Genomic DNA, 24863 nt, shown 5'->3' on the forward strand with positions numbered 1-24863 from the left:
TCTGCTAAAATAAATCTGCGTGAACATGTAAAATAAGTCTGTGAACTTAAAGTGCAGTGGTCGTCATGCAGTATGTGTTTGAATTTCATGTAAATAAACAATGTATTTTACATGCGTTGTATATGTCGCTATGAGTTCCATATCGAACAGGACGCGGCGCGACGACTGTCGCCCTTTAAAACCTAGTGAAATTGCTCAAAGCATCAAATAGGAAAATTAAATTCCCATGAAATTAATTGGTTTTAGAGTACTAATTGGGATTCCAATTCCAATGTGGGTAAATTTTCAGTTTTCATTCAATAATTTGGCTATTTTTATCCCATTCTTCTGAAAGTGCAGACTATAAATGAATTTGTGATGGAAAGGTTAATATCAAGAGAGACAAATTTTCTTTCATGGCAAATTGTTTTTTAGTCACAAATGCCACAGAATCATCAATGAATAAAACTTCCCATAATGCATTGCATATATGTCCAATCACATGCTCAGTGTTGCAAATCATGATGAATTTAACACACACTGCTATAAATAAGTATGGGGAATTTTTTTTTTCATTTTCCAGCTACAACAGCGGATCGCTTCTTCCGAGTTGACAAATCCCAGGAACATCTTCACTACATCACAGATATTTCCTCTGATGATCTGTATGTCTTAGACCCCGAACTCACCATAGCTTCCGCTGTTACCCAAGAATCAATGCCTGATATACTTAATACCGATAGTGCTGCCATTGAGAATGCTGGGAATCTTGTAGCGGTCGGGAACGGGGATGCAAAGTATGTTTTCATTTATTAAAATCAGTTTTAGATTATTAAATAAAATATGATATCGTTTCAGCTGTATGTTTTTTTTTCAAATTTATGTAAACGTATGCTAATCTCTTCTGAGTGTTATTAGTGTGTTTTGTACCTGTTATTAGTGTAATTTTTTAACATACTGACATTGAAATAGACTCAACTCAGATCATAGATTTTAATTAAGCTTTATGAATATAGCGCCCTCTATAGTTCAAATTATTAATTATGGAGGTATTCCAACAATTGCATTTTGGGAATCGATTTTCAATTTTGACCAATCAAATTAAATAATGACACAATTTTTTTGGGAGACATTACGGATATTGCGCTATGATTTATCATGACATGAAAACACTGTTCTTGTAGTACACATCAGAGTATTTATTTGATGAATGTGAAATTTTCTAATAGGCATGTGCACTTAGGGACGACGTCAAAAGATCGATGTCGGATAAAAAACTTAATTCCTTTATTTTTTTCCAAACCCCCCTACCCCCACTGAAACTTAATTGATAAATATTGGTCATGGCGTCAGACTACATTTACCATTAAATACAAATTGATAATCGGACAGTAGTATTGCATAGCAGTTGGTTGTCGGGTGGATGTAAAAAGATTTTACAAATGCACCTCATTTGACGCACAGATTTACACTCGAACCAAACCATTTTCTCGTCTTGGATGTGTTTTTTTTCCTTTTCGGTTATTTCTATCCATGATTGGATAGTAGAAAAAAAACGAACTACAAATACTCCAACATTTTTTTTACTTCATTAAAAAATAAAATCGTTTTTGTAGGATGGAAACTTTTTGAGGTTAAAACCCCCCACCCCCAAACTAAAGGAAATAAGTTTTTTATCCGACATCGATCTTTTGACGTCGTCCCTTATTCTTTTTGAACGTACAGTAACAATCACTACACATGCATATTTGTAGTTTTTTTTCTAACGAATACTGTTGTGTGTTCCACAAACATAATATTTTTAATTCATAATTAATTATAGTCTGATTTGGTATAATAAAAAAAATATATAGGTATTTTCGTCCTTACTTCATCTTCAATAAATTGACACTTTCTGTTCCCGAAATTGTTCACTGTATGCATCCACCTTTGTTCCATGCTTCTATCGATAATTTACACGTGTTGCATTTTATGTACAATGTATGTTGCGTATACCGGTACTAGTGTACGACCTTTGACCCCATAGCAGCCTCTACTCAGTAGGTGGCTTTCTTTGTTTTTATATTTTAAGTATTGAGATTAATGATTGACTGTTTGAACTTTGACCTTTGACACCTTTCTGCTAAGCACCTATTTAGAATTATGTAGGGTTTTTGCTAAGATTTTGATCAGAAAATCTCAATCAAGAAAGCAGGCAGCTAAATTGTATTTTTCCACATGAAGTATTTAGTATAGTAAAGTGAAGTGAACACCTAGTAAATCACTATGGACAAGAGTATCCTCGGGGGCGGAGCTACGTCACGGACGTTCTACGTTGCTAAGACGCGCACCACTGTACCACGTATTTCTATGGGCTTTGTGCGCGCTGCTGTGGAACGCCGGTCGAGCCGGTGAAAATTCGAAAAAACACCACAAACTCAACTTTGAAGTAATCCTGAACAACCAAATTTATATATGTTACACACGTAGGGCTAATCTTGTTACACTGTTCAGAGGAGTCTCAACAGTCATCCCAATGTACCGTTTTCCACGAGTCTTGCGCCTTTGTTTTCACCGCCGCGGGTTGCCAGGCGGTGAAAATGCCCGGATGTCCGCCCCCGAGGATAAGTCTTTGTGATCGCTTTTTAAGAAAACCCCTGACGAGTGTGTGACAAAATGGAACTGGCTAATTTACATAATCTTAAACAGGAAATGACTTCGGTGGCAAAATGCGCTATGTTTCAGCACTAACACTTGCAATTTGCACTTACAAAAAAAAAAAAAAAAAAAAAAAAAAAAATTCGGGAGAGACAACAGTGAGATTCAATGTCCGGAACTGTCGCCTGGCACAAAAACATAAAAAAAAAAAAAAATCTTAATCAGAAATCATTATCACATGTTTTCTCTCAGCATATTTTTTTTATTTTAAGACAGAAGACTCCCTATGTTTCTGTATGCAGAACTAAGTACTCCCTAGCTCTAAGATGTCTTATTTATAACACAATGTGACCTCATATCAATTGTACATGCATCTTGAATATTTAAATTCCTATTTAGTTGCCAGATTAAGACGTGAAATCCATCAAAAGATGTTAGGTGGGCCATATTTTTGGATTAACTACTGACAACTGGACTACATAAAAACAAAGCAAGCCACTGAGTATATGCACAAAAACATTGTTAATTCTGTGTTCCTTTTTCTCTATTTTTCATTGTTCTCTTTCTTGTTCATGCCGTCCGCCATTGTACAGTACTGTGTTGGAAACGATTTGTGAACGCCCCATCACTCTGCCTCTCACGCAGGCGGAGCAATTGCAGATCGCTAGCGCATTATCGTCACTTGCAGACAGGTACAGTATATATCCGTAGCGATGAAATAAAAGCATATCTTTTCTTTTTCTGTCAGTAGTGTGTGCTTCTTAATGGCAGACAATCATATATTGAACTTGTCGGCCATCTTGGATTTATGTTAATTGTATCTACATCGTTTACTTTTTATTCGTTATTTTTTGTATTTTGAAATAATGCTGTCATCAGAATTTGCATTTGCACATTCTAATATTCTTTTTTGTTACTCAGATTTTGGTAGTTACTACACTCACATACAATATATGACACTAAGTGTCATAATTCATGATCGTAGCTACCACGTTATCTCACAGAAAAATAATTTGTCTAGGTCAATGTATCCGGTACTTGTAAAAGTGCTCTGGCATATTAGCAACCTATCAAATTGGTTGCTATGGAGAAATTCATGTTGACTTTGTTGCTTGACTTATTGCCATGAGGTCATTAGGTACAAAATTAACATAATCCATCATGGCTACCCGAACATGACTGCATTGCACGCTTTTTTCCCCCCTATTTCACCATGTAGTGTAGTGTAGTGTGTTTATCTCTCGTTTTTTTTTGTAGGAAATTTAGAACAGAATGATCAGCTGTTTTCTCAGTCACACCATTTTAACCAATGATATTTCATTTTTGAAATATCTTATGATTAAAACCCCCGACCGCTACTTTCCTCAAAAAAAGTCCTTTGACTAACCACTAACCCCTCCCTACACTCACCCTGAAATAATATACATAATCTGTTCATCATACCGTTATTTTTTTTACCATGGTTTTAATATCCTTAGCATTTTTTGTTATCATTTATGTTATGTTTTAATTGGTATGAATCTCTTTCAGTGGTAGTGAGCCCTCGTTGCTGGCTTCACCAGTCACGCCGAGAAGGGAAGTCTCCACGCCGACTGGTATATCTGATACAGCCCATCTTAATCACAGTGACAAAAGTAAGTGCATTTCATCATTTCAAAGGGATGAACCATATTCTGAGCTGTGTCAATTGAGTATCCAAGAGTGACAGGAACTTTAAACAAAATTTAAATTTAAAATTATTCATCCTCAATGATATCAAGTGAAATGTTTAAACTACCAATGCAGTACATGATAAAAGTTTTTGGAAACAAAAGCGTATTTTACACGTATTCTTTTCATTGCCTGAGAGCGATATTAACGCATTAATTATTGATCTTGTTCATTATATTCAGTGCTGATTGATACTTCCAAAAGAGGCGATCTTTTGAAATTTGCAGAGCTCCATAAAACTGGTGCAAACATTTTCGCCACAGACCAGCACGGAATGTCTGCCTTACACCACGCTGCTAGATTTGGGCATAAAGACATTGTCAAGTACATAATTGAACAATGTGAGTACCAACCAATCAGAATAGTGTGATCACGTGATATTTATTGAACAATGGCTATTTGAGTTATCCTCGGCCAATCATGGTTCATCACCACATATACCTTTCCTCTTATATCCCATTCTGTATATCCAAATCTCGAGTATCCTCTGGGTTGAGGTACGTCATAAGACGTTCCTCGTCACAAGACGCGCACTACTGTACCCTGTATTTTCATGGGCTCTGCGCGAGCTGCTGTGGAACGCCAGTCAAAGAGCCGGTGAAAATAGCTAAATTCTTGAATTCTAGTAATCCTGAACAACCAAATTTATATATGTTGCAGATACAGGGGTAATCTTTTTACACGATTCACGGGAGTCTGAACAATCATCCCAAAGTACCATTTTATGAAAGTTTTCGGCCTTTGTTTTCACCATGAGGGTTGTCATGCGCTGATAACGCCCGGATGTCCGCTACTGAGAATACACATCTAAAAGAAGGAAATATAAGATGAGCAAGCTTAGATAGTTTTTCTATGTTTTTAAAAAAATGTTTTGTATACTTCAGGTGATAAATCAATACTGGACCTGGAAGATCGTGAGAGATGTCAGACTGCACTTCATAAAGCAGCCTGGTATCAAAGACGTACTATCTGTCGTATGCTGGTTGCAGCCGGGGCATCATTAACGAAAACCGATTATCAAGGAAACACTCCACGATTACAGGCATTGAGGGCTGAGGACACCGACCTCGCTGCATTCCTTGAAAGTAAATACAATTGTCCTTTTACACCTTTCTAGGTATTGTGAGAAAATTATTGGGTTTGAATTTTTGAATGGAATTGTTGTTTTAAAATTACCTACAATTTTTAAAAAGAAAATTGAGAAAAAGTGTTAACATCAACATATTGGGTAGATTTGCCATGGTTTAATTCAGTGTATTTTTTTTTTTTTTTTTTTTTACAAAAAATGACTTGAATGACGTTAAGAAATGTCTGTTTTCTATCTTTTTTTTTCTTGCTAAGGTCAGGAGCACTATCAGCTGGTCGCGACTGAAGACCAAGAGACCGCTGTATAGCATTAGTGGTTATTGCCATGGCAATTGTGGTTACCATGACAATGGAAATTAAAATAATCAACATGAGAGCAATGAATGGATATGATGATTTGTACATGATTTGAGATATTCTATGAGATATTCCATGATTGTGAAGACGTGAAATATATCCTGAAAATCTTGATAAAATCATCCTTCAAAGCTAATACTGTGTATTTTTCGGAATCGTGATACTCATTTTTACCGAACGTTAGAATTCGTGGGACGTTTGTACTTTGAGGTGATATTTGACTTTTCAGCAACATGTAATCGAACGAACAAACTTAATATTCATTTATACTGAATTTTGGTGAACAGCATCTTTCGGGCTTCACGCTGGCTTGGGAAAAGTCATTTGCTAAGAATGAACACTGCATGTTGGTTTGGACCTGCAAGCTGAATACTTAACCTATGAAGAACTAACCATACATTGTACCACGTACGTTTCATCAGTCGAGACAACGAACATTTTCACGAACCAACAATGTCACTGTACGACACACAATCTGAAAGTAGAATGAGTATTCCAAGATTATCAAGCCCCGGAACATGTGTATTTTATAACAAATGATTTACAAGTGGTGGCTATGACAACCGTCCTTCAATGTGACATTATACACTTTATAGAAGGACCTGGAACATGAATTATGTATGAATACCACAAATGGTCAGCATTCAGAACCAACAAACTCTGCAAACTGGTAAATGAAGGCTCATAACATGAATAATATATTCATGTTTTACCTGAATATTTTATGTATGAACCACTAGGCAACAATTAAAACTTATTTGTTTGTTTTTTTCTATTTACAAAAAAAAAAGTTTATTATCTATAAAGGTATAAATCGATACTATTATAACAAAGATATAGTATATATAAATATTGTATTGTAGTTTCCTATTGCCTAAGAATTGGATGCACTGGATGCATATTTTCAAAGCAAAGGGCTAATTTTTTTTCTTTCATTTTAATTGCGAGACTGTATTCTATGTATACCTGATTGTATAATCTAGTCATGGTGAGGGCGCCCTCAGTGGCAGTATAAAGCCTGGTGTACTGCCACTGAGGGCGTTTTGTGAATACATAACCAGTATTTTGCATTGTAGCAGGAACTATAAGTTGAAAAAAAAAATGCATTCTTCTGAAATCTTCCAAAAGTTTTGTCTGGGAGAAAATGGTTGATACTTCAAGAATTTTTTTTTTTTAAATTCAGAGCATCATATTGGTAACAAATTTGCATGTTTCATTAAAAAAAAAAAAATCGTTTTTTCTATGGAGTTTTAATTCTCATGAACTAACATAAAGGTCAAAATGAAGTGTGTATTTTATGTTCGTTATACATGTTTGAGGTCCTATAGTCTGTATTTTATGTATATTATACATGTTTAAGGTCCTGTGGTTGGTATGCCTAGAACCCTGTATATATATATGCTATCATAAGTATGAATTTCACCTTGTAAGCAATTTGGAAATGCGTACTGGGGGTTGGTACTACCCATATGTTGGTGAACCAGCTTACTAATTTGTTACGTCTAAATGTTCTTTCCATTTATTTCAAAGAAAGTTTTTCTTTGAAACAACTGGCCATTCTTGTTGTCTAATATGCAAATGTGGCTCTGATGGCCAATCAAGTTTTACATAATCAAGGTGGCCAGTCCACCTTGTTATTCCATTAGCCAATGAGAATGCTTATTTCATAGTGGTCATGTGACTATATTAGCCAATCACACCACATCTTTTTCATCAAGCTATCACATTTTTTTGGGAATACAAAATTTGTTGTTATGGTTTTGTTATTTGTGTCATGTGCATGCAACTGCACCAATCAAAAGTGTTCTTACATATTATACATGGGATTTGATCACAGTGTGATGCCATGACCAATCACATTACATTTGATATCTCATATTCTTCTCCTTACAAGGGCTTCCTGTGGTCACATGTCATAATCTGGCCAATTACATTACACTTTGATAGCTAGTACATTCAGTTATATATAGTTGTATATTTTGTTCCTTACAAATTACAAAGTGGTCACATGTGATGCAATGGCCAATCACATTACAGATTACATCTGCAACATTTTTCCTTATAAGGCCATGGGCGAGTATTAAGAATTTTTAAACTTGAGAAAAAAAAAAAATTATGATATTTGTCTAGAAAAGTGGTTGACTCTATTTGCTGTATAATTTATTTTAAAATATTGAGTTTTTGTGCGATATTTTTCAGCGCAATGAATGAGTTTTAGATATCAGATTAGGAAACCCCCAATTATGTAAATTAATTGTGTCAAACATCTGTCTTATGTACAATTTTTTTTTTTTTTTTAAATTGGTGCTTTAAATGAATACGCAATGCTGAAGTATATTCAGCTGTCATATACAGCACGAAATCCATTCGTGCTCTTTCATTTGACTTTGACACTAGTGCATGACATTTTAATGTTTTTGTTTTGCATCACAAAATTTGTATTCCTTGTTTTTGTCTGTTTATCCATATTCCTGGAATCAGGGATCTGGAAAGTCGGTGTCATGTATGCAAAATCTTATTTGAGCTAAAGTTACATAAAACTATTATAATCGGGCTGTATGTATTAGTTGATATAGGTCTCGTAATGTAGAGCAGTGAATTGTTGGACGGCAGTCGTCAATTTCGTCATTTCACTTTACAGGTACGCGATTTCTATGAATCTCTGATTGGTTGAATTCTTTCTAATGAGCAACTTTTACGATAACGAAATAATAAAACTTGATCCATTATGCGACAATGGTTGTGAATTACTTTAGTTGACTCAGTTGTTGGCAGACTTAAAGCAGGAGGGGTGTCACCTGCGGACAGGCGGGAATCGAATCCCAAGTGACGATAACAACACACGCTAAAAAAAAAAATGCAAAGGCTCATGGGTAGACACTTGTTTGTAAAACATGACACGCTATGGCCATCTGACGCATGCGCAGGTGACGACTCCCCCGCTTTCATTTTGTAATTGTGCCTACAGTAAAGTATGAAGTAATTAGTGAAGTATGAATTATTAATCCTTTGAACAAGGAAGTTGAATTTTTTTATTTACGCAAAATACACATGCATCATCTCATTTTCAAAAAAAGGTTATGAAGACCTTAAAAATTGAGTCTATTTGGTAAAAAAATTGATGACAAAATTAGAATATGCAAAATGGTGTACCAAGGGTTAATGTTAAATGTTGATTGAAATATTATTCACACACCTTTAGAACAGTACATGCTTAGCAGCATGTAGTAAAGTATGTTCTAGAAAGTTACTACTAAGGCCAGACTTTTTTTATTTCTTGTTTCTCGAGTTATTATAAGGCAATTTTTTTGAGGAGGGCGGAAAAAAATAAAATTAATTCATTTTTTCCCATTAGATTTGTGTGATTCTCAAAGAATCATAAGTGAGATAATTGATCGGAGAGAAGAAATGAAATAAAATTTTATTCCATGTATAACCTTGTTCCTCATCTGCGCGAGACTTCGGTACTTTGATCATGATACTCCCATGAAAATGCAACTTGGATTTGTTATGCGGCGGGCGGTAAAAAAATTAAGATAAAAATAATATTTTTTTAGTATTTATTTTTGCGCATCCAAGTCGGCGGGCGCGAGAAATTTTGCTGAAATTAAATTTTATTTTTATAAACGACGACCACCGCCCTTTAAAGTATAAGTTATGTGTGTGGAGTTTGTATGTGTGTGATTGTCTTACAAACGTACTGATGACTTTTATTTAACCTTGTACCTACCAAGTGACGACCCTCACTATTTTTCATAATTTATATTAGTATTTAATCAAATTTAAGTCAAATTTGTATAGCTTAGGGCTAATAAAGAGAGAAGGTATGGTTCAGTTTATATTAATATAACTGTACTATACCTACCCCCTTTATTAACCCTAAGCTATCTATGCAAATATTTCTATGTTAAGACACAGGATGTATAATTTTATTTCTACTTTGTTGCATTTTTATTTACTTAAACCATAGACCTTAAAAGACATTTGCGGATTCAGGATTATAACCAGCATAGCACGCAGGAAGTAGCATTTTTCTTTGATGAATACCGCAGTTGCCTGTCCCTGTCTTTTAAAGTCTATGATTAAACTTGAATTCAAATGCAATTCTATATAGAGTCTACATCCAACTATATTAAAAAAGTTAATTCAACTATATTAAAAGTTAATCCAATGCCATGTAATCACAATGACTGTAAGTAGTGTAGGAGTGTGTGTATGTTTGTCCGTTCCACTGATAGCCCAAAATAATTATTGCATTTCAAGTGATACTTGGTGCAGTGAACAGGAAATTTATTTATAGGTTTCTTGTGTGTGTGATATTTTGTTTGATTGTAATTACAACGGTTACCTAAGTTTGGTCACACTTGTTTTATGATCCACGCGTCACCACTGGCTCCGGGATCAAATCAAATCTGTATTGGGGTTGCGCTGTGATATTCGAAATACTACATATTGTAATGCAATTCTGTACGGAATACTGTAAACAAAATGACGAATGTGATGACTTACCCTGACATCAAACCAACAAGTTTGGAGGATGACTATCATTGTTAGAATTACACTACCAGGTTATTTTGTTAGTTATTCATCAAGAAGACGCTTCTTCAGTTTAAATAAATAATTTTATGATGGTGTTTTGACTTTTATGCACTTCCAGTTTTAAATATTTATTGTGTTATTTCTTTTATATGTAAGAAATGACGTATTTTGTGGTTTGTGTTGGTGTATCGTTTACAAAATATAAATTGAAATGCTCCATGAACGAACTGGCTGCTCACACTATCTCTCTCTTATAAAGTCTGGGGTACATCATTAAAGCGCGGTGGTTGTCGTGCAGCATGTGTTTGAATTTCATGTAAATAAACATGTATACGTTACAATGTACACGCGTTGTATACGTCGCTTTGAGTCCCATATCGAACAGGACGCGGCACGACGACTGCCGCCCTTTAACTATTTTCACTAGTCGCTGAGTTTATTTTCAAGTTGTTCGAAACTACGCAATTAACTTCGTAGTATCATGACGGTTTCTGTCGATTCAAGTACCGAAATCGCGGAAAAGTAATTCGCTGAGAATTGTGTGTAACACAGCCAAATACGACATTGCGACCCATGGGCATGGCAAAATCAGCTGCGAAGAGAAGAAAAATGTGATGTGATTTTCTCTAATCTCGGATGGTTCGAGTGTGCAGCTGTATTTTAAAAACGATGAAAACAAAAGTGCACGTAATTCTTGATCACTGGTGGCGCTATTCGTAGGATGTTCCAACAGGCAGCCTAAGTCCATTGTTCGTTCACGGTGATATCTCGTTATGCGCGAACGAACGTCAAAACAGGACGTACGAAGGTCATATCGTCGTATTAACGTCCCCGGGGATTTGACAAATGCGAAACAATTTTGGGGGTATTTTCACTCCTAATAATGTGCTATACACGCCTTTGATGATAGGTAAAGTATCGATAAAGTAAGTTAATATAAACGTAGTATTCCTTTCTGAAAAATACTAGTAGACATTTCTACATTAAACTGCATTATTATTTATACATTCTAAAAAATGGGCAAATCAAACTCAAAAACAAATAATCTCATTTTTGCGGCAGACGTTCGATCCGCGTTTTTAACGAGATTACGCGAGATCTCCGCAACCACCTACTAGTATATTGTTGTCTGATCTTCACAATGCGTATCTCATTGTCTCCGCGGACAAAGCTTCCAAAAACGTAGTGTTTGTATGAAGTCGTATTATTATGAGTTCATTATTATTAAAGAAATTGCGCTTACTGGGTATAATAATTCTATACTAATAAACAAATAGCTTTTCGCAAAAATTCATTCATTAAATAATAAATACAACTATTCTAATCAAGGGAAATGAATGACTTGCCTAGCTTGTACTGGATATTCAAACCCCATAAAACAGCATATAATACTAAATTCATTGCTGGAACATTTAATGGGCGGCAGTCGTCGTGCCGCGTCCTGTTCGATAAGGGACTCATAGCAACGTATACAACGCGTGTAAAATACATTGTTTATTTACATGAAATTCGTACACGCGCTGCGCGACGACCACCGCGCTTTAAATATTCAATCACGAAGTTGGCTATTTTGTCAACTGTCAAAGAGGGACCTCAAAAAATACTGTATATCAATATCACTTTCTTAAAAACAAGACTGATGCAAAACTTTTCGACATTGAAGAGGATATTCTCAGAGTTGGAATTTTTAATTGACAACTTTCTTGCCGAGTTTGGAGAATTTATTTTTCAACAAATTATCGGCCTATCAATTGCAACAAACTGTGCTTCCTTGCTGAAATTAGTTAAAACAAACGGCACAAAAAAGATAATTTTTTTTATATTCAAATATATTGTACTTTGCATCTAAAAGTATAAATTTATTTATTGTATTCAATGATATATCTAGCAGTATTCTAGGCCAAAGACTAGGTGGAATTTGGTAAGAGTGTCATCGAGCAGGAAACTGAGCGACGACCACCGCCCTTTAAAACTATTTCTAGAAGCCACCCCCAGGAAACACGCCCATCGTGTCGCTGATGCAGCATGTACATGTAAACTGTGGGCTTTCTTTCACATTCATTGTTTTCGCGATCATACGCTAAAACAGCCAGAGTACCGACTTTGCCAGCCCACGTGTGTGGTTGAGATGACATACCTGATACGCGGAAACGACTAAGAACTATAGAGGGCGAAAACAAGATGCGTACGCGGCGGTGTTAGCAAACTCCACAGGAAAGTCCCAATGCAATATAGCGAGAGACTTATTGGCGCTATCAAACGATTTAATGTTATGAAAAAGGTTTTCTTCATTTTGTGTAAATCTCGCTTCCCCTGGCACCAATTGATTTATGGCTAGTTATTTTTGTCTAGGTACGTACTGTGGCTAAGTCGGTTGTTGTCTGTTTTCATATTTCATATTACAAAATTATATCGTTGTGATTTCAAAAGAAGTTGTAAATTTTTCTGAAAGGTCTCTTCAACTTGTTATTGGAACATTGATAATGACTTCCCCCGGGGAGGTTGTAAGTTACTCGTACGAATCTCTTTAGTACGCGCAGTAAGATTGTAGGAAATGTTTATTATATAAGTCCACTCAATCATGGAAAATATCCTGATTTTTTTCTCCTGGTCAATAAAGGAATATTGACTTTAAATAATTCAAAAGTGGCTTTTGACGGATATCATCAAGTGTTTTTTTTTAGTGCATAATTTCTTGTTTGAAGAATATCTGCCTAAGGAAAAAATACTAACATTGAGTTCTGCCGAGTGTGATTTTTTTCTACTAGTAGAAATAACATGATTATATTTTGAATAATATTTGACCATTTAAAAAAAAATACCGTATCATAGCCAACAGCAGAATGACATGCCGTGTTAGTATCAAGAAGCTCCATGATTCCACGTAATAAATAATATTGAACGTGATTTGTGGCCAACTTTCATAATGGTGCAAATTACGAGTTGACTTCTTCTTTTGTCTCATCAGATTAACTTATATAGTCTGTATTTGTTGTATCTATAATTTTAATAGATCCTAATTAATCTGAAAATTATGAATGTGGTTTATGATTATTTTAGTAGATGCCTTTGTGGAGCAATTAACCGTAGTATGGTTCTTCTTTGTGATAATAGTTGCGGGCAGTGCGGTTTCACAATGTATTTCACACGGTCGCATAGAACCCACATCAAACACGAAGTGGTTCGCTGACTGTGGTGTTTTAATGTGGAAGATTACTCATAAGTTTTTAAAAATTGTGTCACTGAATCGCAATGGCAATAGGTATATTGTCTCATTTAACAATACAGTGAAATTTTGTGTGTTACATTGACGTTTTTAAAAAAACTTTTCCGTACTTTATGAAGCTAATATTTTTCAAAAATTGCTATTAATTTGTCGAACAATTCCACAGCACACAATGTAAAAGAAAATTTGCATTTTTTCACACGTTTTATAAACCAGATTTTTGAAATAATTCAGGACAACAAAAATTATCCGTCATTAATTATGTATAAATTTGCCACCCTTATAATGTCTTAAAGTACAATTTATTGCAAAGCGAATGAGTATTTTCATTTATAAGTAGCCTTCGACGTCACAATTAGGGATTTTGAAGCTCCAAACTAACTCAGGTTTGTTTATATTTTCGTGCGACTGTGGTGCTTTATTATCTTTTCAGATGGCTCAATGAATTCATCGACAAGTACATTGTGTATCATAACAGTTTTCCTGGAATGATACAGTGTTGTGAACGGATGAGTCTAACCTTTAGTAGGCTTCAGTTCTTTCTAAGGTAAATGATCTAACTATCTGTTTTACAGAAATAATAATTATACACCGGAGAATTTATTTTATTGCCTGTTATTATAATTCACTTTTGTGTTGTTTGCTTTGTTTTTATAGAAACGGGGTTTAAGTTGGCGTTTTTCCAATATTCACCGTCCTATTGTTAATTCTTTGTAAATCACCTTATCCCACGTTAATGAATTACTCGTACCTATAACACCATTTATGAACTTGATAATTGATAGTTTACTATTAGTATGTATATAGGGTATCTATTTTAAGCTTCTGCACTTGAAAGGGTGTATAATTTCACAAAAATAAGTACGTGTTTTATGGCTTTTTTGAAAACTTGAGCTATACTTCAACATGGGTACCAGGTCTGACTTGGAATACCACCCCTGGGAGACTGGGACTCCAATATGAACCTTTGTATTGGCCAAATAACAAGGCTGAAAATAAGAAAGTTAAAAAAAATAAGGAAACAATAAAATTAATGTTGTTAGATGGTTAGGTGCTACTGCCTTTGGTCAAGACAATTAAATACTGGGCAAGAGAGATTGATTGATGAAACCGATTTATTAATCTTCGTGAAATTTGTTTCTTGTTTATCGGCTTCAATGAATAATTTCGTTCTTTGGTGATATGTTTTGCAGGGTATGACTGCATGTAATTGTTCTCATTTTGTTTCGAACCATCTTATGCAGTGGTTCGTTGAAGAAATACCTACAGCTGACAAAATGTCACGAAGGATTCATTTCGCAACTAGTATATCATGTTGTGTTTGTGTCATTTACTGTGTGATATTGGCTGAATGCACTGTGATCATGCGACAAGGTGCAAGGAATTATATGAAGTCACGCCAATTTTATAAAATTACGTCCGTGATTGATACATGAAAAAATACAACGCAATTATGTCTTGCGAATGTAAAGTAATGTCATATACATCTATAAATGATCAACTGGCTTTCAGAACCACACCACTACCCACAAGTCAGTTCGGCGGAAACGGAATTAAAAATTGTCACGTGACTAAAGGTCTGGGGAGGTGTTTCCCAAAATGGCGAGAGAAATCGTTTCCTATTTGTTCCACTTTCTTCCAACTTTACCGGGTTAGAAGCTATTCTCAACGATTCTTCAACTTTCCAGGGAACATACTACGCAATATCTGTGGAACTGTCTTCTGCCTGCTTTATTAATGAGCCGTTTTCATCGAAGTACGTTCACTGTTTTTATTGACCAAATTCGCGTACAGTACGACAAAAGCCTGTACGTTGGGTAATGTCGGTACATCGTGGAGAAGACGAAACCTAATATCGCTCTCCCGGATCGCTCTCTAGTGATTTTTAAATCGATAAAACTGCCGGAACCTCGCAGGATTAAGCGGTAAACTGGAAAATTAGTTTGTACGAGTTTGCCGGGATATGAGGAGACAACTCTGACCTAATAACCACCTCCCTCTTTGCTTGTTGTTTTTGTCGCCAGCTGTGTGTGTCCATTCAAATATGGGTAGGTCGACCTCTTTATTATTGTGTTTTTATTTATCCCGAATCATGTGCGTTACGTCTTAAAGTTGTCGCCTTCCGCTTGAGGTCAGCTAAGTTTACGATGACGTCGGTTTTGTTTGTTTGCTGAAAAGGATGGGCCAAGTAGTCACCCCATTTGTTCATGTATTGTACCATAGAACCGCGGTGAAAGGAGTTTCCTGTTTTTATCACTTCACCCACATCGTGCGTCTGTAGTCGAACTGAAATACCGTATTTTGTTCACTCTTTTGTACCAGGAAAGATTGAAATCGTGTAATTCTAAGAATAGCAGTAAATGATTTTCTTGGTGACCTCATCACGGATAAACTTACCAAATTCAGTTAGTGTTGCTGGCTGTAGTGGTTGCGGTCACACCCAGATTTAAATTATCAAATAAATGAACTTTCAAGAGGACAAGTTTATTTATTTACAGTATAAATCCTCCATTGCAAACATATTTTTCTCACCTTGAAATAAATATGTGGGGCACAATTCTAAAAGTTCCAATAAAATAAGACAATGAATCACTCATCTAGGTGGGATTGGAGGTTGAGAATGGAGGTATTTTCTCATACCAGTAAGTTATATAGAGAAGGTGCATTTGTAGTATCCTCAAATGCAGTTTTATGAATTGTCCATTGTAAATGACCTGGTAACGCATGTTTATTTGTAATTACGCTCATATTTCATTCATAAACCTCAATATTTTTATCTCCTTATTTTTTCAAGAGACACATTAGAGTAAAAGAAAATATGAATGTCTCATGTCTTGTGAGATCACTGGTACACTGTATTTACCAGACATGTTTCCCCAATGTTTTGACTGTTAATGCTTGATTTTCCGTTGCTACCTGTAGGAATTCTCAGGATTTGAGGATTTAATGAGTTTCGCCTTGATTCTTTTTCTCAAGGACCCCTGGTGCAAATTTTCTATTCTGGAATCTTTCAGTGAATTAATTTTAGGTTGTTTTTAGGCATGAACATGCATTTTTTATGTTCTCCTTATACTAGTATGTTATCCATGTACATGTATACCATATGTATACAAGGTCTACTTGTAAATTGTAGATAAATAAAATTTTCATTCTTGACTAATCATCATTTCATGATTTCTTAAAAACTCTGAAAGTAATTTTCTGGGCATTTGCAACTTTGAACTGTGTCCCATTTTGACGGTTTAGTAAAAATTGCATTTTTTTTTTTCATCTGTCCAAAGTGACAGGAAATTTGTTCATTTACCGTTCCCAGCTAAAATCTGCCTGTTTGGGACAGATGGGTACGACTTAACTTTGATCCCTGATAAAGCTAGTTTAACGGTTAATGTCTTCCTCCGACATCTAATAACAACAAACAGATAATATAGTGTAAGATGTGTTCCGTGTTTGCTAAAAATACTTTTCTATTCTCGACCAGCATTGCAATATTTGCTTCCTTGTTCTTATCAATATTGCCATCACCACATTGACAGCTGTGATTCCAGGCTTGTGTGGTACACATTACGCCATTGGATAGCATTTTGAGTGAGACTATAGGAGTACCAATATTGTCAAATAAGAGAACAGTTTACAAAACAGTGTGTGCTCATGTATGTATACAAGTATGGACAGGTCGCTTCGGGTTGCAGGAATCAAATCTTCTGAAACTAAAATCTGCTTACTACACATGCTGACCTATATACAGAGTTAACATGTCTGTTTTCAGTGATCAGGTCAAATATTAGGCGACAAAATAAATAATATTCCATGGACATTACCAATAAGCAAATACATCGTGTGAGTAACATACTATCTAATTCTCATATCACTGCAATAAAACAGTACCATCACATAATATCATGACATTTACCATACAATATCAGTGGTGATATTTTATATTGAAAATGAGTGCCTCATTCTGTGATATAGAGGTTCAAAATAAAACAAATATCTTGTTGTGTAGTAGGGCAACCACTCTGAAAAACTAGATGTCCACATGTAACATGTATTTAACTATTTAATGCTAGTGTCAGGATTTTGTAATTTTCTACAAAATAGACAAGAATAATTGAAGGCCAAATTCATCTTCTTTTCAGACAATTGATTGGATCATGCGATATTTAAACTATATGTTTGTTAATACTATACCGAGCTACGTAATATTGAGTCAGACTTCTGTATTTACTTTGTTTCACTGTGCAACTATTTTTTAAAATTTGGTTGTTCCCATGGCAAACTGGTTGTCCAGACAACTGCCACTTGTCAACTCCTGGTTAATGATTAATGTCCTAGCATATCAACTAATTTGCATAATAATACAATCTAATTTGCATGTGTATTTTGTAACAAAAAAAAAACATTTAAAGGGAAACCGCTCAATCCCTTGGATTGCACCAAGTGCTCATGGGTAATTAACTCCGCTTCTGTCCACTGAGTAAATGAATGCTTATCTTTCCCCCTGTACCGCTAATCCCACAAAACAACAACTGATATAACCATCCTAAGAACAGATTATAATTTGCTTGTTTAAATATAACATAGCAATTGAATTTCAAACAAATACAGAGCAGTCTTCATGTGCCATGATTGAAACATCGCGCGCTCGGTAATTTATACATCGTCAGAAAAATATGACGCGGAACTAATTCAAGTTGATGATGGCCAACAAGAAAAGGCTGCAGTCCACCGGATACACACGACCAGATTGTTGGTAAACGGTTGCGAAGAAAATACGCCGACTCAAGTTTATTTGCCTGTTTCCGTTGCGTCGGACTATTGCCTGTACTGATCTCGTATACAGTAAACCTGAGAACGAAACTTCCTATGCACATTCTGTATACATACTACTCCTCCAGACTACTAATATAACAAGTGTGAAAACACGAAGTCAATGACTTCGGTTTTCATATTTCTGTCACAAATCGGTAAACAGAACGTGTATTTACTATTGCCCTCAAATTTCCATATAATATTGACTAAATGGTAGAGGCGACAATGAAAAAGTTTACTGTATATTATAAGTACAGGTTGAACGTCGGGTTGACTTTACAGTCAAAATCAAATGAGCGGTGAGGGGGAGAAGAGCGTTCTGTCAAAACAACTTTACCGTAGACTCAATTTTAACGACCAATCTGCAGCGTTGTATTTATTATAAATAAAAATCCAAAAATAGAATATAAATACACACATACACTCGATTAAATTTTCTGGACATATATGCGACGCATGAACGAAAACGATCTATTGTAAAAGATATGAATTGGAACTGCCTGTGACGTGTTGTCTAGGCGCCGTTTCGTCCTACAGTCAAATACAGAAACAAAAACTGATATTTTCTTATGCCAAGACCTGGTTGTTCATGCATTTCAAGTATGGCGTATTTACTTCTTGTACTCTGTGGTGTGTGCTGTGGAAACATATGATTTCGCGGTAACACTATACGAAGCAGTCAGGCCAATGTCTTGTTGATATCCGAAACTTGGAACCTCTAACAGAACGGTTATTTCCTGCACGCCTACCAGTATTACACAACTACCATTTGCAGCTCATTGCAGTCTGACACTTTATTCACTGTACCCCTTCCTTTTTCCAGACTGTCTAGAAAGTTATGCAAAAAGTTTCATCCTTAGGAAACACAAGTCTTTGCCGTACGATCAAAAGAAAAATGTTCACATAGTAGTAACCAACATCGTTCTGGCGTTCCTAAAAAAAACACTGCATTGCTTAGTAGCAAATAATCACGGTAGCGCAATCCGACCATGCTACATTTCACAATTATTATTATTACTTGGTAGTGATTATTAATAAAGTACAAAAAGTAAACTCGTTGAATTGTTCTGAAATGCAAGTAAATTTCAATTTAGTTTCATCGATTCCGGTCGCATGCAAATGCTCGACACCTTATAGGTCAAATCGCTAATTAGCCAGTCAAATACTCGGTGATGCCAACGTGTTCAAATTACCAAAACGGAGGAGATTTGCCGATGTTCCAGCTCCATCTTTTACCTCTGGTTTTGATGGGGAAGACAGCACGTTTTTTTTTGAAATCAAAACATTAGTTGTTTTCGATGATAAACTGACCATTTGAAGACTACTGTAGAATACTTTATTTTTGCTTGGAATTTATTTTCGCTATTTTCGCTGAAGGGATGATTCCGTGAAAATAAAATCCAGCGAATATACTTTTTTTCCTATATTTCATATTAAACTCATCAAAAATCAGTGAAAATAAATTCCAAGCAAAACGCCCAAAAAGCCTTTTCAGCGAAAATTAATTCCAGCGAAAATAAAGTAATCCACAGTAATTTAACATTTTTACGGCGATAGCAGCTAATTGTCGAGGCGAAGCTTTTCCCATTCGCGCTAACCACAATAAACATCGTAGTCTTGAATAGGCATCAATGACTACGGTAAAATTCGTAAGATTGTGGGTCAGGAGTGAGTGTTGTTTTGACTTGGGTATTGTGTTTTACATTCCAACAGGAAATTTTTGCGTGTTTTTATTTTCGTGCTTTGGGACTCACCGCGAAATTTGAACCACGCAAATGATTTCTACTTCTACATTTAATTTATTGCAATGGATATCCGAAAGCCCGTAACCTCATGTTATTGACATTGTTTACTGTCTTACATTGTCATGTCCCAGTGTTACTGATGGTTAGACCATGGAGGTGCTTAGACATAGACAAACTACGTAACAATAATGCTGTTTGTAAACCAACAAGCTTTTTAGATTGAATAAACATCTAGGGGATTTACATTTTCGTTTACTCAAACTGTGATTGACAGGAATTTTGCTTACATTAGCCACCATTTTAAACTCGTAATTTTCACTGGTCGCGGCACGTTTCGACCGAAAATAACAACATTTATACATCAAAAGCCCAACCAGACGAGTGTAATCGCTAGCGTACATATTCATGCCTCCGTGGATATGTATTTGGGATCACAGCTTGATCTCCAAACATCGTAAATGGCATATTTCACGGAGCACCCGCTACGATGTTAGCTGCTTGGTTCGGATTAGCATACTAATACGGTGGCCATCTTGACCCTTATTTATAGTATCGGTTCCCATTTAAAGTATACATACCTTCTAATATAAGTTGACATTATTAAGAGTAAAGTCATATTCGTAAAGTGGGGGAGTCGCCACCTCAGAATGCATCAGATGGCCATAGCGTGTCATTTTTTACAAACAAGCATCTATGTGTACCCATGAGCCTTTGCATTTTTAGCATGTGTTGTCGTCGCTCGGGACTCAATTTTCGTGCGTGCGCAGGTGACTATCCTCTCGCTTTAAACTTTTATAATTTCCAAATATTACCTTCATGCAATCTGTTGTTCCAGAAATATTGATTTGAAAAGCACTCCAACTATACATATCAGCTCACTGTGTGGTGTGATTTGCATATTGAAATCTGGTTGCCATGATTTCTTTTATGTTTCCTGAGCTACTGTATACAGTAACTGTAACTGACAGTGGTATACAGTTTTGAGTGAGTGGGAAATTTCAGTCAATATCTTGACTGAATACATGTGTTTTTAACACTCAATTCAGGGCTCACAATTAACAAACAATAGCCCTAGGCAAACATTCTTTAAATTTAGTAGCCCCTATTTTTTGTTAGTACATGTACTGGTAAACTGTCGATATCCTACACTAATTGAGCAAAATATACCGGGTATATTTAATTATTATTTATTATTATTCACACTTTTTTTCATTGGTAGATACATGCACCTACTAAACCCCAAATGCACCTACTAAACTTCAAGGGACTATGTTGTTAATTGCCCTGGTCAATGCTCCATACTGTTTTAACCCCAAACCAACCTTATTGAAAACAAAGTAATAAAAAGGTGAAGCTTGGTATTCCAATTTGGTGACCTCTGACCCCAAGGTCACAAAAATGTAGGTCATTGTGCTAAATTTGTACATATATTTGCTGTTTAAATGGTAGTAACATGACCATAAAATTGCTGTGATACATGTACATATATTGAGATGAAAACAAAAATGGCAAAAAACTTTTTCTCATGCCTGGATTTCTGTTAAAGCTTTACAACATGGCAAAAGTGAATTATATAGGATTTGGTTTCATTGTCGATGAATTACTTGGATGATTTGTAGATGATTAACTTAAAATGTTGCTACATTATACATGAATTTCTTCAGATTTGGCTACATTGTACATGAATTACATCAGATTTCGCTACATTGTACATGCATTACATCAGATTTGGCTACATTGTACATGAATTACATCAGATTTGGCTACATTGTACATGAATTACATGAGATTTGGCTACATTGTACATGAATTACATCAGATTTGGCTACCTTGTACATGAATTACATCAGATTTGGCTACATTGTACATGAATTACATCAGATTTGGCTACATTGTACATGAATTACATCAGATTTGGCTACATTGTACATGAATTACATCAGATTTGGCTACATTGTACATGAATTACATGAGATTTGGCTACATTGTACATGAATTACATCAGATTTGGCTACATTGTACATGAATTACATCAGATTTGGCTACATTGTACATGAATTACAACAGATTTGACTACATTGTACATGAATTACATCATATTTGGCTACATTGTGCATGAATTACATCAGATTTGGCTACATTATACATGAATTACATCAGATTTGGCTACATTGTACATGAATTACATCAGATTTGGCTACATTGTACATGCATTACATCAGATTTGGCTACATTGTACATGAATTACATCAGATTTGGCTACATTGTACATGAATTACATCAGATTTGGCTACATTGTACATGAATTACATCAGATTTGGCTACATTGTACATGAATTACATCAGATTTGGCTACATTGTACATGAATCACATCAGATTTGGCTACATTATACATGAATTACAACAGATTTGACTACATTGTACATGAATTACATCATATTTGGCTACATTGTGCATGAATTACATCAGATTTGGCTACATTATACATGAATTACATCAGATTTGGCTACATTGTACATGAATTACATCAGATTTGGCTACATTGTACATGCATTACATCAGATTTGGCTACATTGTACATGAATTACATCAGATTTCGCTACATTGTACATGAATTACATCAGATTTGGCTACATTGTACATGAATTACATCAGATTTGGCTACATTGTACATGAATCACATCAGATTTGGCTACATTATACATGAATTACAACAGATTTGACTACATTGTACATGAATTACATCATATTTGGCTACATTGTACATGAATTACATCATATTTGGCTACATTAAACATGAATTACATCAGATTTGGCTACATTATACATGAATTACATCAGATTTGGCTACATTGTACATGAATTACATCAGATTTCGCTACATTGTACATGAATTACATCAGATTTCGCTACATTGTACATGAATTACATCAGATTTGGCTACATTGTACATGAATCACATCAGATTTGGCTACATTATACATGAATTACAACAGATTTGACTACATTGTACATGAATTACATCAGATTTCGCTACATTGTACATGAATTACATCAGATTTCGCCACATTGTACATGAATTACATCAGATTTGGCTACATTGTACATGAGTCAGATTTGGCTACATTGTACATGAATTACATCATATTTGGCTACATTGTTCATGAATTACATCATATTTGGCTACATTATACATGAATTACATCAGATTTGGCTACATTATACATGAATTACATCAGATTTGGCTACATTGTACATGAATTACATCAGATTTCGCTACATTGTACATGAGTCAGATTTGGCTACATTGTACATGAATTACATCAGATTCAACTACATTGTACATGAATTACATCAGATTTGGCTACATTATACATGAATCACATCAGATTTGGCTACATTGTACATGAATTACATCAGTTTTGGCTACATTGTACATGAATTACATCAGATTTGGCTACATTGTACATGAATTACATCAGATTTGGCTACATTGTACATGAATTACATCAGATTTGGCTACATTGTACATGAATTACATAAGATTTGGCTACATTGTACATGAATTACATAAGATTTGCCTACATTGTACATGAATTACATCAGATTTGGCTACATTGTACATGAATCACATCAGATTTGGCTACATTATACATGAATTACATCAGATTTGGCTACATTATACATGAATCACATCAGATTTGGCTACATTGTACATGAATTACATCAGATTTGGCTACATTGTACATGAATTACATCAGATTTGGCTACATTGTACATGAATCACATCAGATTTGGCTACATTGTACATGAATTACATCAGATTTCGTTACATTGTACATAAATTACATCAGATTTGGCTACATTGTACATAATTACATCAGATTTCGCTACATTGTACATGAATTACATCAGATTTGGCTACATTGTACATGAATCACATCAGATTTCGCTACATTGTACATGAATTACATCAGATTTGGCTACATTGTACATGAATTACATCAGATTTGGCTACATTGTGCATGAATTACATCAGATTTCGCTACATTGTACATGAGTCAGATTTAACTACATTGTACATGAATTACATCAGATTTGGCTACATTGTACATGAATTACATCAGATTTGGCTACATTGTACATGAATTACATCAGATTTCGCTACATTGTACATGAATTACATCAAATTTCGCTACATTGTACATGAATTACATCAGATTTTGCTACATTGTACATGAGTCAGATTTAACTACATTGTACATGAATTACATCATATTTGGCTACATTGTACATGAATTACATCAGATTTGGCTACATTGTACATGAATTACATGAGATTTGCCTACATTTTCCATGAATTATGTCAGATTTGGCTACATTGTACATGAATTACACAAGATTTGCCTACATTGTACAGTTTGTACATGATCAGATTTAGCCACATTGTAGACAAATTATTTAAAATTTGCTACATAGATGTATTTGCTCTATTAAAAGTGCTTGTGCTAATGTACATGTAAATGACAGAGGTAAGTCCATGATCAAAATAAGACATACATTTGTATTTCAATGGTAAAGCAAATAATGAATGCAATTTCTGGTTTATGTGCATTTTTTCTTGGGATGACCTTCTTAATAGAGCGCATGTGAAAATACTTGCTGTCATGGATAAAACTATTTTGCCCTTAGCAGAAGATTAGAATGACTGAGTGTATACTTTGTCATACCTTACAGGTAACTATTCTGTATGTTTCTATAACACCTTAAAATG

General features: G+C 35.0%; 2 protein-coding genes across 7 annotated transcripts in view; both read left to right on the forward strand.

The window, feature by feature from the left end:
• The window catches only part of LOC102810424 (diacylglycerol kinase zeta-like), a 166432-nt gene extending 157926 nt beyond the window's left edge, over positions 1–8506 (forward strand). For 4 of the 6 annotated variants that reach the window (XM_085506476.1, XM_085506479.1, XM_085506480.1 and 1 more), the window contains 5 exons: positions 563–776; positions 4147–4250; positions 4509–4667; positions 5211–5411; positions 5668–8506. In XM_085506476.1, coding sequence (XP_085362602.1) covers positions 563–776; positions 4147–4250; positions 4509–4667; positions 5211–5411; positions 5668–5720 — 731 coding nt within the window. In that variant the 3' untranslated portion in view covers positions 5721–8506. Of the gene's footprint in view, positions 1–562; positions 777–3209; positions 3309–4146; positions 4251–4508; positions 4668–5210; positions 5412–5667 lie in introns of all 6 variants that reach the window. The other 2 variants (XM_085506481.1, XM_085506477.1) reach the window with 2 other exon arrangements.
• Positions 8507–15103: 6597 nt separating this feature from the next.
• The window catches only part of LOC102810319 (USP6 N-terminal-like protein), a 50017-nt gene continuing 40257 nt past the window's right edge, over positions 15104–24863 (forward strand). The window contains exon 1 of the mRNA XM_085506482.1: positions 15104–15582. Within this exon, the coding sequence (XP_085362608.1) occupies positions 15579–15582 (4 nt within the window). The 5' untranslated portion in view covers positions 15104–15578. The remainder of the gene's footprint in view (positions 15583–24863) is intronic.

Source organism: Saccoglossus kowalevskii, chromosome 12 (assembly GCF_978046115.1).
Source record: "Saccoglossus kowalevskii chromosome 12, keSacKowa6.1, whole genome shotgun sequence".
NCBI classification, from domain to species: Eukaryota; Metazoa; Hemichordata; class Enteropneusta; family Harrimaniidae; genus Saccoglossus; species Saccoglossus kowalevskii.